This window comes from Phalangium opilio, unplaced genomic scaffold (assembly GCF_054372755.1).
Source record: "Phalangium opilio isolate 3A_F unplaced genomic scaffold, DU_Popi_V2 ptg000045l_1, whole genome shotgun sequence".
Classification (NCBI taxonomy): domain Eukaryota; kingdom Metazoa; phylum Arthropoda; class Arachnida; order Opiliones; family Phalangiidae; genus Phalangium; species Phalangium opilio.
The window spans coordinates 707043-724603 of NW_028324168.1; the positions used below are offsets into that span (position 1 = coordinate 707043).

Sequence of the window (17561 nt, forward strand, 5' to 3'; positions counted from 1 at the left end):
CCATTTTATTTTTCTTTATACGTCCTTTTCCCTCTAGGGTCTATCACGAACAATAAAAGAGGATAGAGTCTAATTTGACTTTTCAATTTCGAGCTCGCGCGCCGCCACGACCGTACAAGTCTCGCGAGGGCAGTAATAGGAAAAAAGCGCGGGAAATAAAAAAAAGGCGGGAAAATATTCCGAAAAACTCCCGACTGACAGTGAAAGAGGAAGATGGGAGAAGGTTCATTTTCTTCTGTTCGATTTCTATAAAGGGATTTCCCTTAAGCGTTAAATGTCTGTTCTTTTGGTAAGAATCGCGTGACACCACGTGATTAGGCTTCGGTTATGAATGGGAGGCCTATGTTCTCATATTATCCTTAAAGAGTTAGGCTTAAGGGGTTTTTAGTCCTTTGGAGAATTAGGCTTAGCTTTTTTTAGTTTTTAGGAGAATTAGGCTTAACGTTTTTAGTCTCTAGGAGAATTAGACTTAGCATTTAGACTATAGATCTAAAAAGAAACGGATAAAGATGAAAAAAGAAGCCGCGGTAGTTATTTTGCTCCTATAAATTTAACGAGAATAATCCCAAGAAGAGACTTAGCCAAGGCTTAATCGCTTAATCCCTAAGATCTAGAGAGCGTACTTTTTTTTTTCTTTAAGCCTTTGGATGTAGCCTGAAACTAACCCTATATACCCTTAATCAGTCTCCTTGGGGATAAGGTCTCCTTCAAAGGAATTAACTCCGAAAAATATCTAAACCTTAAGACATACTTAATATAAAATATCTTTTCAGTTTCGTGTAGTCTTTGCTCATGTTTTGGGGTCCACTTCAGTTACAATTTTTATTTTATTTAAATTTTTTGGGGGTTTTTTTTTTTCAAAGCGGCCCCAATTAAATTTATTTGTTTCGCGGCCTTCCTTCGTTTTTCCACTCAACTAAGCATTCATTTTCCAACTTTTGAATTACTAATTAGTATCTAATTACCGCATTTCTGGATAATTGCGAAAGGAGGGGTTGGTGGATGGAGAGAAAGAGGATTTAAAAATGAGGGTATAAAATTTCGTGGAAAAGTGTTTTAAATTCTAATAAAAGAAGAAATTCACGTGCTGTTATGATTTTATCGTGTTTCAAATTTGGCGGGAAACTTTCACGTTCTATTTAGTCTTATTTGGCGGGAAATGTTCACGTTCTATTTAGCCTAATTTAGCGGGAAACTCCACGTGCTTCTCAAATTCTGTATTAGATAATGTAATTTTACTGAAAAAAATCACGAGCTGGCTTAATTGAAACCTGAATTCCCGCGTTGCGGCTTAATTGGCGGGAAAATTCAAGCACTACTCGTCTAATATAGCGAATTTCTTTGGCCATTTCGTCATCAAAGCCCACAAAAAGCAAGAGGTAAATGCAGTGGAGGGGTGATCTCGATTTACAATGAAACGTCACAAAAACCTTTCAGAGTACTCCGACCAGTCCAATGGAATTCGTTACGTAACATATCATCCCACAAGGCGCCAAAAACCTAGCTCGGTTTAAGTAGATATCCAATTCCCAATTAATATAATAGAGCAGAGGCAGAGTACATACATATCTAATAACCAATCAAAGCGGCTATTGGCATAAATACAGAAACCCGACACGCTATTGCAACAAGTTAATACTTTCAACCTATAAACAAATGACAGGTTATTGACGTTACCCCATTGTCCGCTGCTGGCCGTAAGAATGACGGGGCAATTTAGCGGATAGGGGTAAGACGATATCCAAAATCCAAGGGCTTCAATCATAACCCTAACTAAATAAGCGCACATTATCAGAAAATGCAGAGATTACTATAAATACCTCGAAAATAGGAAAGCCTAGCTTTCCCCAATAGATAAACTCGACACCACTTACCCCAAAAGGGGGAGAAGGGGAATGAGGTAAAATTACTCCTTACGAGTAAGGGAAAGGGTAACCTTAAACCCTTAAGGCTTATAATCATCAAGAATGCATTAAATTTTACCCATGAATACTCTTGTCCAAATTGTTACTAAAATTCAATGAAAATTCCTTATAAATCATTTCAAATTTTGAAAATTCTGGCGATTATCGAATTAATTTTTATCTTAAATGAATTAGAAACTGATTATAAATTATAATCATCAAGAATGGAGTAAATTTCACCCATGAATACCCCCGTTCAACTAGTTACTAAAATTCAATGAAAATTCCCTATAAAATCATTTCTAATTTTGGAAATTCAGGCGATTATCGAATTATTTTTTAACTTAAATCAATAAGAAACCGATCCATTTAAGGGGCTATAGAAACCCCCCCCCCCCATTTCTTAACTTTAACCGAACTTCAGGGTTGCCAGAAAATTGTGAGAGCTTCTTCTGCATGTAGATATGGAATAAACTGAATGAACACTGAATCGAACGGGATTTACAAGCATATGAGTATGTTGTAGATAGCGCTTGCATTGCACTCACAATAGACTGGCAACACTTATCCGCAAACATGGGGGGAGGGTGAGGGGGTTTGGTGAAATAATAAAATAAATGAAATGACCTCTGACCTTTTTTCTAACCTCGTGTTTCTCTATTCCTTTTCTTTTTATTTCACGCGCTGTCTGTCTTTCTTCGGTGAACTCGTCTCTTCTCCGGTTGGTCGACGACGACGACGACGTCCTGCTTGGCCGTTCCGTTTCTCGCCACGTTCATCTTCTCCCGCCCGTTTTTCCTTCTTTTGGCGGGAGCAGTGGGTCGTGAACCCGCCAAGCTTCCGGTGATGGTTTTCATCCATGGAGAGAGTTACGAGTGGAACAGCGGCAACGCCTACGACGGCAGCGTCTTGGCGTCCTACGGAAACGTCGTCGTAGTTACCATCAACTACAGACTAGGAGTTCTTGGTAAGAATCATACACGCATCTTCCTTCTGTATGCCTAAAAATGACAGGAAGAAAAAAAAAGTATATATAGGAAGTGCTTTGAGTATTTTTGTATAACATCGCATCAAAGAAATGCAACCACCAAAAGAGCCTTAGAAAAAATATTTATTTATATTTGGAAGCAATTTTGAAACCTTCCACTCTCCTAAGAAAAGGGTGTAAAATGTTCCTTTAGAATGGACCTCGTGATCAAAAACGCAAATTTATATACCTATTTTGAGAAATTGATATAGGTTTAACCGAAACTTCCGGTATTTAAGTAGATCTAAAGACGTTAGATCATGGAGAAATGAAGATGGGAGTGGAAATTATGATGGGCGATCTGCGGCACCAAAACTCTCCCAGTGTTACACCAGTGCCGGATTATCCACCAGGCACTGTAGGCACGTGTCTAGGGGCCCGGGAGCTCGGTGTCCCTAAGGTCAGATTTAAGCGCTCGGGTGTCATATGATAGTGGGCCCCCGAACGCCTATAGTGCCTAGGGGTCCAGGAGCTCAGTAGGCCCCCGATGGTCAGATTTAAGCTCTCCGATGTCATATCGCAGTGGGCCCCCGAACGCCTAAAGTGCCTGGGGGTCCAGGAACTCAGTAGGCCCCCGATGGTCAGATTTAAGCTCTCCGATGTCATATCGCAGTGGGCCCCCGAACGCCTATAGTGCCTAGGCGCTTCCGAGGGTGTTGATCCAGCACTGCTAGTGTACCTCGCGCACGCCCCCTCCATCGCCGGCCATTTAGTAATGTAAACACGAGGTTTGGAAAATTCAATATAAAAGGATCGGGAGAGGGAGAGGCTGAGGAAGAAGAAGCTCCTAGCGGGATGAAGATGGGAGATTGACTAGATTGAAGAGGGTACACTCACTCCATAATAAAATAGCCGCATCAGCCCCCTTTTCAAGTTGAATGTTATTATATTGTATATTTAGTGTCTTTCCCCTCGGATTAGAGGACACTTCTATAAAAAGGCGGGTGACGTTAAGCGGCAGGGATCGAGATAGTTAAGAATCAATTCTAGGGGACCCCAACGTTTTTTTTCTCTCTCTCTTTTCTCCCGCGCTTTTTATAATGGCGGGAAAAGAACAGGGGGATGAGGGTTTAAGCCCCTCTGGCGACGGCCTGTTAAAGCAGAACGTAATCAACGATTATTTCGGCGCCCAAAGTTTTATTTCCCCTTGCTCTTTCTTTAGTCCCTTTTGTGTTCGACTCATTACATTTAATGCATTGGAAGGTTGGTTCGTTTGAATAAATTACAATAACATTGGGGGTTTATCCTTATTACTTCTAATAAGACGAACAAAGGGAGTTAGTTCTTACGTACGCATTTTAACATTGACTCTTTAGGAACAGGAACTCGTGTCAGTACCAAATTGCAATGAGTATATAACGTTATTCTGGTAACCTTATACCCTTTCACATTCCGAATTTGCGTACTGGTAGGTCTTCAAGCCGATTTCTCTGTACAGCTACACGCATCAACGCTCTGATTGGAGTCGTCGTCTGCTATATTTACCACCCTAATTTTTTTTTTCTTTTTTGGCAACCCTTATTCTCCTTAAGCCTTGGCTCACTTCATTTACGGATCGAAGAGTATACTGACTGTTAAGTATGGCTCCAAGTATCCTATCCCCCCAAAAGGCCTATTACGTTTAAAAGTAGACCAGAGCTTAGCGAATTGTTAAGCCTAATTATTCAAATTTGAGGGTTTAGCAATCCCAATATTTTCAGTTTTTTTCTCCTCGCGCAATTTCTTCTCCCAGAATTTCTCTTTTTCTGCTGGATACTTTTAAAAGTTCACGTCTCTTTAAAGATCTAAAAATAGTCCTAAAAGTGACGTCACAAAAAAATCGATGGAAATCAATGAAAGATCAAAGAAGATCGCGCGCCACTTGTCTAAAAAAACCCCAAAAACTAAAAACTTGATTTATGGTTTAACTCTGTTTCAAAAGTAAGATATAACTGGTAGCCATTAGAGAAAAACTGGCCTACTATTGAAAATTTCATCTTGAAATGATACCGCGTATAAACCTAGGCTCCCTCCTTATCTCTAGTAGTATGTTTTGTCAATTCAAGATAAAATTGACGATTATCCGTCTTGTCCGTCCGTATTCAGACCTACAAATCACTCTTCGGCCTAAGTAAAATTTATCTTGCTGAGCCAAGGAGGAACACGACCCGGGGGGGAGGAGAAGGGACTTCTAGATTGCAAATGGTTAAGGGTCAATCAATCCCTAAATGCGCGGGGGAAAAGCCCCCCCCCCACGATGCAGGAACCCCTTTGTCTTATCTTAAAAAAATCGATCACAGAAATAATCTTATCTTCGGAATCGAAAAACAATATAATTCGCTGTCGGATTAACAAAGATTAATTTAATAATTAAAGATAAAAGGTCAGACTTAAGGTCATCCTTAATTAGCGACATGTATACATTTGCGGAAGTATTAATTACAATAAAAAAGTTATTCAGCTTCCCCAATTTAATGTCCTAAGCCTAATTTGAAATTTAGGGTTAGGAAAATAAAAATCTTAGAAACAGTTTCTCGTGCTCACGTGGAAACGTTCCAGAATTCCATTCAACCTAATTTATTCAGAAGGTTCTTCTTCACGTGAAATTGTTAAGCCTATTTTTTCAAATTCAGGCTTGTTAGGCCTACAAGTTCATTACTGGCGCTGGTATTCCAAAGATGTCAAAACGCCTGTTTACGTTTTACTTTCCCAAAACTTTGGCAAATCTTTCCAACAAGTTTTAGGCCTAATATTTTAGGTCAAAATATTGATACAAAGTTTGTGTTGCGGTCCTATTATAAAATAAAAATAACCACCACCAACACCACCACAACAACAACAACACTAGATCAAGATAGTATCTCGTATATGCTTTCTATTTTACAGTCTTTTCGACCCACTTTCTTGCAAGGAATCCGCAAAAACTTGTAAAAACTAGGCGATAAACGGCGTGGAATCACATTGCCAAAAACAAACTTGTAAGAAAAATTCCCTATAGGCAAAACTTACATAAAAATATTCATAAAAGCTGGAAAACTCAAGAGCTCTTTCTCGAGGTTCCCAAGGGTTATAAAAACCTGCTCGAAAAACTATGCGCAGAGCGTCGTTTCGTATCAACAGGAGTGCATGGATCGTAAAACTTTTCTAGTATAGGGATCAAAAATGTACTTTCATATCGCGTTAAGAGTCTGGTGAATCTTTGCGCGGTTTTTTTTAAAGTTTTTTGATGGGTCCCCAATACATAGAAAGAGTGGCTATTTGAAAGCGCCCATTTCGTGCCATTATTGGTCAATAAAATTGGGATGAACGGTCTTTTCCATCGATAGATCGACTCCTCTTCTTTCTTTTTTAAAGAAGAATTCTCACATCCATCCTCGTGAATGCCTTAAATTTCCATGAGAATATTGATATTAAATAATTAAAATTAAAAATAAAGCTATCTTAATCTTAATTTAAATCAAGTTAACCTTATAATTCTCACGTTAATATTAAAATTAAGTTATTAATCTAATTTAATTAAAGATCAATCACAGTGCGTTGATTTTAATATAAATCAAAGTAGTATTTAATGGAAAAAATTAAGGTATTTTATTAAATTAACCTTCAGATTCTCACGGGAATATCGATATTAAATTATTAAAATTAAGTTATTAATCTAATTTAATTAAAGATCAATCACCGTATATTGTTTTTAATATAAATCAAATTAATATTTACAGTAAACATAAGGTGTTTTATTATTTTTTTTAAATGGTTTAATATTCAAAAGGGGATTGTTTAAATTCACTAGAAAAGTTTAGGAATCTTGAATCCTTTTGGAAGAGGAGATTTTTTTTGTAAAGTGGCACCTTGTTCGTCGACCTCCTTCTTTTCGAAAAAAAACAGTTTGATTGGAAGCTATTTAAGGCTGACTCAAATAGCCTCGAAGAAGAGTCTGATCAAGGCTGGATATCTTTAAAAAGATGTCCAAGGAACCCCTTCAACCCCGAAGAAATGGAGAAAGTTACTTCCATTGGAATTGTTTTGTTTTTCGCATCAATTTGTTATTCTTTTTATATTTTAACTGTATGTAATTTAAGCCTAAAAGGTTGTGGCTCTTACAAACACATTCGTTATTTGCCAAGTACCGAATATTTGCCATAGTCATCGAGATACTTGCTACCCCAATACGTATCACAACATTTAACCTTAATTTCTTAAAAAACTAATATTTAATCAAAATTAAAACCTGTTTACAATCAATACAAAAAATAAATAAACTAAAGATACTTAACCCTAGGCCTGGATTAAATTAATGGGGTAGCGATTAAGCCCCCCCCCCAATTCCCCACTCTCTCCCCCCTGTTTATCGCAACAATTAACCTTAATTCTTATAAAACTAATAATTAATCAGCATCAAAACATGAATTTAATATTTAAAATCAATATAATATAAATAATAAAATAAATAAATAAAAGCACTTAACCCTAGGCCTGGATTAAATTAATGGGGTCGCGTTTAAGGCCCCCAACTCTCCCCCCCTTTTTTCTATAAATAGGGGCCCCAACCCAAAAAAAAGCAAATAAATAAATAACGGAATAAAAAGATAGATTCATTCATTCAATTTGTCGACAATATTTCAAAAAGAAATCACTTCTCGTATCTCAGATGATAAATCAACATAAAAACATCACCTCGGGGTTTGGGGGGTTAAAATGAGGGGGTTCTGCTGTGTTTCATCTTTTTATTATATGAGAAAAAGTAATATTTGTCAAAGAATCTCAATTATTTATGTCTCTATTTCTTCTGTTCAAGGAGAGAGAAAACGAAAGCTCGCCTTGCTCCTTCCCATCTTTAAGAGATTACCCCAAATAGAGAGAGAAATATATAATACCTACTCGCTTCACTAAGCCTTTGATTTCAAAGTGTTTTTAGGGTCAAAGTGTACCACAGTCAAAGGCGCTGAGATATTAATATAAGCTAGTTATTTTTATGAAGAGAAATTTGGCTGTTAAGAATGTACAACTTTCATCTTGAGATTTAATTAATTTACAGAAATTATGTTAAATATAATGGTTTTCAATAAAAGTAATTTCAAAATAAAAAAAATTATTAACAAATATAAATTAATTTGACTAAATAAATTTCGATAAATGATTTATATTAATTCATGTGACCTAGTAAATTTCGATAGATGGTTAATATCAATTAATGTGACCTAATAAATTTCGATAGATGGTTAATATCAATTAATGTGACCTAATAAATTTCGATAGATGATTAATATCAATTAATGTGACTTAATAAATTTCGATTTATGATTAACATATAACAAATTAATTTGACTGAATATACTTCAATAGACGATTAATATAAATTAATTAAGACTTAATAAATTTCATTAGATGATTAAAATAAATTAATTTAACTAAATAATTGTTGTAAATATATTTTTAGAAATAATACCAGAAGAATTTACAGAAATTAATTTCAAAATTGAAACTGCATCAAAAACAGAGATTATATATAAAATATCTCTCACAAAAATAAGTCTTGAAAAAATGTATGTTTTTTCGCGATGAATTTGTAAAGACGATCTCATAAATTTTAATGACGATATAAAAACAATTTCAGTAGAGAGCTTAACGTCGAATAAAAACATTTAAAACACTCATTTTTCCAAAAACCAAACGAAATATTATACAAGAGACTAGTCTAGAGTGATTGAGGACAAACCCCCACGTAAAACTAATGCCTTTTTATCCGGGGGAAAAGGGGGCATAACCCCCTGAAAAACAATACAAAAAACAGGAAAAATAATCTTCTTGACTTCGTTTCGCCTTCATTCATATATTCCTAGTTTTTTATTCAGGGGGATCTTTTTATTTTCTCACGGTCCATGATGTAAAACAAAAGATATTTTGATGTTCTCTAGCCCTGGGGTTGGGGAGGAGTAAGCCCCCCCAACAGTAGAGGGTTGAATAGAAAGAGAATAGAGATACTAGGAGAAAAACTACTAAATCTCTTCTGTAGACGTTCATTTTCAAACGTCTACGTCAAGATACGTCGAGAGAGAGAGAGAGAGAGAGAGAGAGAGAGAGAGAGAGAGAGAGAGAGAGAGAGAGAGAGAGAGAGAGAGAGAGAGAGAGAGAGAGAGAGAGAGAGAGAGAGAGAGAGAGAGAGAGAGAGAGAGAGACATAGAGAGAGAGAGAAAAAGAAGGTAACCAAGTCTATACGTAGGCGTTCAAGCGTCAAAACTCCATAGATATGAATTGCTAAACCTCGGTATAATTTTGGGAAGAAATGAAAAAAATGGACTTTCTCGTAGTAGTTGGCGTAGCATCAATTTGATCTTCCCGAACCTTAGTTCTTTATCCTTTTCCTCCTATTTTTTGGCGGGGATATAAAAAAACGCGCGTACTAGAATACACTCTTAGAAGCGGTATAACCTTACAGTTTATCCTCGTTAAATTCTACCGTTTCTAAGGCTGCTTCTTACCATATATAGGTTCGAGCCAAAAAGAAAACGTTACAACGTTGTCTGAATAAAAATGAATTACGACTTTCTTTCGGCTGGCTCCACCATATACACATGATTCAGTCGTAAAATGAACGTAAATCTGGTAGAAAACCGGGTTAAAACGCACCCATTTCTAGGATGAATATTTCTATAGTCCGTTTTTCTCGTCAAGAGAAAGAGTTAAGCTTCCAGAACTTCCCTTCATTCTTTTCATTTCTTTATATTTCATCACCATTTTTATGCCCCCACCCCCTTTGGTACTTTTTTCCCGCCAAAAGCTCATCTAAAAACGCCGATTAATTGAATCAGAATACTCCCGCGTGCTTCAACGCCTTTTTCGCGCCAAAAAAATAATAAAATAAAATCACTTTTATGGAATCACGTGCGGCTAAAGGGTGGAAAAAATGGCGGGAAAAGTTGAAAAAGCTCGTGATAAATGATGGCGCGATTTTTGACATTATTCAGTTTGCGGCGCGTGCAGCTGCGGCCATAGCGTGCAACTGTCTTTACAAATTAAGCAGCACGCCTATATGTATATGAAAAGTTTTCCCGCCAAAATTGAAATCACGCGCAATTTATTCCACGTGATTTATGACAATTACGCTTAAAGGTAATTATTTCTTTTTTTATTATTATTATCGCAGGTTTCTTGCCAACTTTAGACGGATCGGGGAGAGGCAACTATGGTTTGATGGATCAAATCGCGGCCCTACATTGGGTGCAAGAAAACATTTACGAATTTGGCGGAAATCCCAATATGGTCACCGTTTTTGGTCAAGGTCACGGAGCTGCTTGCGTAAATTTTCTGATGGTTTCTCCAATGGCTAAAGGTCAGTTATATTTAATTTAATTCAATTAAAATTATCTTAAGCTAAAATAAGGAACAAGAGCCTATAAAACATCATGCCTTTTTAGCATACATAACCAGGGATAGATTTAAATTTAGAAGTAGGAATGGAGAACAGAGTAATCTGGGCGCGCGTCAAAGTCCCGGACCCCCTTCCACGGGACGGAGGGGTATGAAAAAAAGAGGCGGGTCATAGCGACAGAGGTAAAAAGGAATTACGTATTTTTCGACGCCCCCATCAGTAACGTCATCAAAACGTAGTTTAAGTGAGCCAATAAGATAATTTAAACTTTTCGTTACGTGTTGGAGGGAGGGGCTCTATACTGGGCTATGAGACGGACTGAAGTAAATACTAACCGTTCTCCATTCCTACTTCTAAAATTAAATCTATCCCTGACATAACCTAACCACAAATTTCCAAAAAAAATCCAAAAAACCACTGGGGGTTATTTCTGAACTCATTTTTCGACCCCAAAAAACCCAGCCCATTTACGTCTACGATATTCTAACCGATCCTAAAGATAGAAAATTTAATTGCCCGCGAAATTATGCCTTGGGAAAAAGAAGAATATAAAAACAGGGTGGTTTCCATTCCATTCAATATAAAGATAACCGAAGCATATATATTGAGTTATGGCAGTGGTTATGGCTACTCCCTACCTTCGACCGATGCGAAGATAACATTGAATGCCCCTACTCTAGAATCTAGATCAATTTCCAAAATAAAAACTGAAAGGTTGACTACTAGGATAGGACCGTGAATTTTTAAAGTAGCCCTAAAAGTTATTCATGCATTTGATTGAAAAGAAAAAAATGAATAAGAAATAAATTTAACTTATGAAAACGCGCATGCGCCATAACGTGTTATACAACGAATGGGTCTACGACAACTGGGTGAAAGACATTTGGGTGACGACGACTGTATGTACGAAAATTTGGAGGGCTGAAAATTTTGGGACCGACAATTGGGTGAATAGAAATTTTATTGAAAGATAAACCCTAACCAAGAAGTGATATGTAGTTTACTAGGGAGAAGGTATAAGATGCCTAGGTATTCGCGCGCAATAGTCCAAGTCCCCCTTTCAAAATGCAAGGGGGGACGTAAAAGGAGGCCGGGCTATTTCGCCTCTCCTCAGTCGGAAAATACGGAGTTTTCGTAATTCGCGTTGCGCTGACGTGAGTTTTCAAGAACCAATGAGATGCTGGTTGTAATTTAGAGGCGAGGATCAACTCCGGACCTACGTTTGGACTGGAGATAAAGCTAGAAATGTGGCGAATTTATACCTTCTCCCTAATAAACTAGATATCACTTCTTGCCTTAACCAAACCTAACCGTACAGGTCATAAAATTTTGTCCATCCAAGTGTTATGGTTTTTAGGAGTATGTCACCCAATCGACGCTCTGTCGGTTTCATTGCCACCCAGTCGTCGTCATTCAAATATCTTTCATCCTGTTGTGGTGCATGCATGCTCCCTTGACAAATACCGAATATTCGCCTCTTGCAATTACGGCACCACCAAAGTTTCAACCACTATACTACAGACGGTTCGCCGCCTAATAATTTAAACATTTTTCTATAAATAGAATTTAAACTTTAATTAAATTTCAAAGAGGGGAAACAATTAAAATTGCGGGCGTATAGAGGCGTAGCAACCACTAAACCCCGCAGTTGCGGCCTCCCATATAGTCAGTCTCATGTGGCCCCAAACGAACAAAAATTTTCAATTAAATGTAGCAGTACCAATAATTTTCATCATCATATCTCTTGAATTACTACTTAATCTAATTTCCAAATTTTTTAACTGCCAAAGTCACGTATCTCTACGAGTAAAACGTCGCGGTATTTACGACTATTTGCCAATAATATTGCACGCGTTTCCCACGAGGAAGACAGAGTGAGCGTGAGAGCGGGAAAAGACGATTTAATGGCAACCCAGGAAAGGAATTATCCCCGTAATTAATCCAATTTCGCGATTAATAAATAAACGCGCGCCAATTTGGGTACCGTACTGTACGTGGTTCCATCTTTTAATTTCTCCCACGTGGACGGTATTGAATTTCCCGCCAAAAACGTCTATTTTCTGCAGTAAAATTACGCGGCTTTTCGATCTAAATTCTACCCCAGCTTTAGGATAAACACCCATCCTGAAGTAAACGCGTGCTCCTAATTGAAACAGTCTATTAGAATATAGCTCACGTGCGTCGTTGAGAAGTGGCGCGAGGTCTTAATTTCCCGCCAAAAGTCTTTTGGCGCATTTCGATCCACTCACTGCACATGGCGATCTCGCGCTACATCTCGTGCATTTCTGTCCATTTAACTAAACAGAATACAGTTAAATACGGCGAATGGCTACAATTAACCGTGCAGTTTCCCTGCATTTAACTCGGCTTAGCATAGCCAGGGTTCATACAAAGTTTGGAAAACCAATTTCCCTGAGTTTTCTCGGTTGTTTCCCCATATATTTCCCTGGGTTTTCCTGGTTGTTTCCCCATATATTTCTTCGAGTTTTCCACGTTTTTTCCCATATATTTCCGTGACATTTCCAGGTGTAAGGCCACCAGGCCACCTAATTAAATATTTTATAATATTGAAACCTTACTCAAACCTCACAAATTTCTCTGAATTTAACTTATAATTCTAAAACGTTTCCCTGAATTTTGTACGAACCCTACGTGGATAAACTATTCCCACGTCCATTTAACTAAACTGAATGTGGTACAGGTTCTATCCCCAACTCAATTCAGCTTAGCATGATGGTCCATATCTCCGTTGATATTTATTTACGTATACGTGTTGTGTTTTGTTGACGTTTGGATTTAGGGTAACTGGGAACGCGAGCGAGCTGTCAACAAGCAACAGCAAAGGCCCAACAACAAATCTTATAACGTCAAAGACAAAGTCTTAGCAGCAGAGACTATTTTATTCTAAACTTAATCAGAAAAGGCCCGTTTCTAAATAAACAATTAGGACGTATATTTGTTTTAAGTCCGCACCTATTTTCTAGGAACTCCATTCCGTCGCTCGCTCGCTCGAGCGAAATGGAAGCTTCGTAATTACTTAAAAATAAATATTTCGTCCGAAAGGACAAGATTAAAATCTAGCCCTGTTGTGTATCTTCTAAGCCTCGGCTGGTGCTATGGCATTTCAGCGTTTTAGCGGCTAAAATATACACTATATATAAGAATAAGATTGAGCTGCAATTCTGAATTAAAAGGATCGCGCAAACAAGAGTTTGCAATTCCAAAGAATTCTCAAGGATTAAATTTTGTTCATTTCGTGGTTTGTTTAGAAATACCTAAGCCTAATTTAGGAAATCTTAATCCCTCCAGACTATAAAAGCCAACACAAACCAAGATTTCAAGATTTGGGATTTCCTAACAGACTATTCTCGTGTCTAGAAACTGATAAAATAAAAGGAAATGTACACGATCGCAATTACACGCAAGTTTAATTAAAAGTTGACCCAAATTTTTATTATTATACCTTCAAAAATATAAGATTTAGCTTTAAAGGTGTAGTGTATCCATTGCGTATGTGGATATACAGGGTGTTTCTGATAAGTCTGAATGCATAAATTAAGGGGATGTTCTTTGTGAGCACGATTTTGAGTCGAAAATATAACTTCTATCTCCATTTTGATTGCACTAAGTGACACTGTTTTCAAGTTAAAATTGGAGGAGTATTTTACGGATGACCCCTTAAATTTTATTAAGAAATTGATTAAGACAATGATTTCTAATTTCATTAAGGGGTCATCCCAAAAACATTCAAATCATAACTCGAAAACAGTGACTCTTAGGGCAATCCAAATGGAGATAGAAGTTACGTTTTCGACTCAAAAATGCCCAAAGAACACAACCCTTAATTTATGGAATACAGACTTATAAGAAACACCCTGTATTCTGGCAATGGAATTCTATCCCCGTTAGGGTTTTTGTTAGATAGGTTCTAATTACGATTATTTTCTAAGAGTCCAGAGTCCCTTTCGTGATTAATTGCAGTTAATTAGCGGGCCCTCTTTCTGCCACCAAGATCCTCCCTCCCCTCCAACCATCCCCACTTTTTTTAATCAACTATACCAGCGTACACTAATGCTCCGCGACACGAACTCATTCCATTCACCCAATAATATTAAACAATTTCAACTTTTATATTTTTACCTAAAGAAAAGTGAACTTTGAAAATATTACGAGTGCAAAGGGTTATATATTAATGTCGTTGGCTCAATATTCATTGATATTATTTAATAAATTCATGGAGTGACCGCTCTTGGACTTTCTCGAAGAAACGAAACTTTAGGAGGTTGCGCTACTTTTAGACCTACTCTTTTATGTGTCCCTCCGCTGTTGCATCCCCTTTGATGTATATGTTTAAATAGCATAAAGAATTAATATTCTTTTTGTCTAAATTAAAAATTCAATAGGACCAAAGGTTAAAGGTCAACTAACTACAGAAATATATTAGAAGGTGAGAATTAAAAGTTCTGCCTTTCCCTGTACTGTCTTTAAGTCAACGAACAATTTATTGGTTTTCGGTTATTGTTATTTGAATTGAAAGAAATATGGGTGAATTTATTATTACCAGAAGTGGTATGATACTAGAAGTATTGAGCTAACCAAATTCTTCACTCGGCATTAGTGAAAAGACTTGATAAAACACAAACGGTTGGCCCTCTAGTGGCGGTTTCAGAATTTTTCCCTCCAAAACGTGAGACGCTCGCGGTGGTAGACGGCCGAACTAGATTCAAGGAGCCGGGTCCGTGTTCTGCGGCTTTAGGTTGAGGGGAAGGGGGTAGGAAATGTTTTTGGAACTCGACCAATTTTTCTCTCTCTAGTTTTAGCGCGTGGGAAGCGGCATAAAATCCTCAAATTTGTTCACTAGTGCCAGGATCTATTACCAATGCTAGAGCCCTTCACTTCTAGTCTCATACCACTTCTGTTATTACCTACAACAGGCTAATTCGTGAATTGTTAAAGGCGGGAAAGATTAACGCACGTGAAACGGGTTGAAATGGTTCATATGGTGCGAGTGTAAATAAAACTTTCCCGCCTTCACGAATTAGACTTCCTATGTCAGTCTTATTAAACTTTAAACCATTTTATCCCGCCTAAATACTTCAAGAAAATCTCCAAATCGAATCACGCGCCCTGGACTAATTTCACCAGTGGACAAAAAGCGCGGTAAATCTTCCCCAGCCTTATACAAGCCAAAACTATGGCGACGATAACGCCCTCTATCTTCCCGCCTAAATAGTCTTAAGAATCCACAGATTCTTTTTGGAGCGTACTGTGTACAGTACTGTTCACTTTCGGTTACTAGTCGGGGTAATGGTCCCGCGGCCACTATCTCGCGCCCAACTTCCAAAAAGCATTAAAAGAAAAGAATAAGGGGGTTTCAGGGCCCCTTTATCCGCTCCCTCCCCCCACCAACAAAAATTGCACCGAGGGGTCGGCCAAAATATAAAAAACAATTACGCAAATTTTCAATGACTAATATCGTGAAATTATTTATTTATATATATATTATAAACAGATCTCTAAGAGCTCCAAAGTACGGAATGAAATTTGGCAATAAATTTTATAATTTATTGCCAAATTTTCACACACATTGAGGATTCATACCATTTACAAAAACAAGAAGGTTAGGCTACCTGTAGCACAAAAAGCAGACGGTTTCTGTCCTCCAGGTAACCCGGCCTCCTGGTATGAACCCTCCATGTGTATAAACTATCTATTGTCCAACCCCATGTAGGGGCCTTAATGTGGGGGGCCTTATCTGGTATAGTGGGGCCCGTATACTTTTAGCCTTCTATAATGGAAAAGCTGTAAAAAACTTGTAAATTACCCTTAGGGTCCTAAATCTGCTAGTATGTATACACTACCGTTAGTGCACTTACACGATATACACCTACAGGGCCTTCCTTAGCTTGGGTTTGTTGTTTAAGGTTTTTATATAGAAGACGAATCGGTCGGATTTTATCCTTGAGTATCTATCCCCTTTTTGGACCGACATATCCCGAAATAGCGACAGATAGTAAATTGCAACCACTGTTATCTATTGAATGAAGTATCGAAGACATTAACATTGAAATGTATGGTTTAGGCTTAGCCAAATAACTCTGTTGATTTTTATTTAAATTGTTTTTGGTTTTTTTAATTTGGTGGGAGATTTTTTTAACCCCACGTGCGTTTCAACGTTTTAATAACATAACAAATGAAATACTAAATACTAAAATAATTGTATCGGTAATTTACCCCCTATAATCCGTCGGTAATTTACCCCCTATAATCCGTCGGTAATTTACCCCCTATAATCCATCGGTAATTTACCCCCTATAATCCATCGGTAATTTACCCCCTATAATCCATCGGTAATTTACCCCCTATAATCCATCGGTAATTTACCCCCTATAATCCATCGGTAATTTACCCCCTATAATCCATCGGTAATTTACCCCCTATAATCCATCGGTAATTTACCCCCTATAATCCATCGGTAATTTACCCCCTATAATTCATCGGTAATTTACCCCCTATAATCCGTCGGTAATTTACCGGGTAAATTACAATTTTTAAAAAAGACGATATCACATCTCTAAGTCTAAATCTCTGACCCAGGGCTTATTTTCGGTATCTGTGAAAAATTCAGCAACATCGCTTTAAGGGCTTTCTAAGGCCAAACCCGAAGAATCAAGCTATGCCTCTATGTACTTTCTTTAGAAGTTTTCGAATAAAAAGAAAAATAGATAAATAAATAAAAAAGAAGTCATTGGACAACTCTAACGCCACTTTCAAATTTTTAAGAGATATAGGGTAGAATTCATTCTTGTAAAGAGCGTAATTTAAACGAGGTCTTCTAAGGGGAAAGTGATATATTCTAAGATTGTAAAAAAGCTATCTGATCTTCCATTTAAAATCACGTGGAACCCTAAAGTGGATATAGGGCGGCCCCAGTTAATGGAAGAAGAAAGAGACACTAGACGACCAAGGCTTAAGATCAAGGCGGTTTAAGGCAGCGTTTTTTCTCCTACAAATACTTCCCCAGTAATGGCTGAAGGAGCTTCCTAAAAATATATATATATTTTCTCAGATCTCACTCGGAACTTGCAGTATAAATTAAAGGCCTTTCAGTTAGAGGGAGAAGGGTTGGTCTCTGTCGGTATTTTATTGTATTTAAATACAGAATATCGCGTATGGGATGAACTGTTTTGTTTTTTTCTTAAACAAAAAGGCTTGTCCACTTTTCTTTCGTTAACGTACGATAAATGCCATTCTGGACCATTCGAATTGAAATTAATGGTGA

General features: G+C 37.4%; 1 protein-coding gene across 3 annotated transcripts in view; it reads left to right on the plus strand.

The window, feature by feature from the left end:
- Nlg3 (Neuroligin 3) overlaps positions 1–17561 on the plus strand; it is a 94794-nt gene that overhangs the window by 53750 nt on the left and 23483 nt on the right. For all 3 annotated transcript variants that reach the window (XM_089837595.1, XM_089837596.1, XM_089837597.1), the window contains 2 exons: positions 2722–2871; positions 10055–10240. In XM_089837595.1, coding sequence (XP_089693721.1) covers positions 2722–2871; positions 10055–10240 — 336 coding nt within the window. The remainder of the gene's footprint in view (positions 1–2721; positions 2872–10054; positions 10241–17561) is intronic.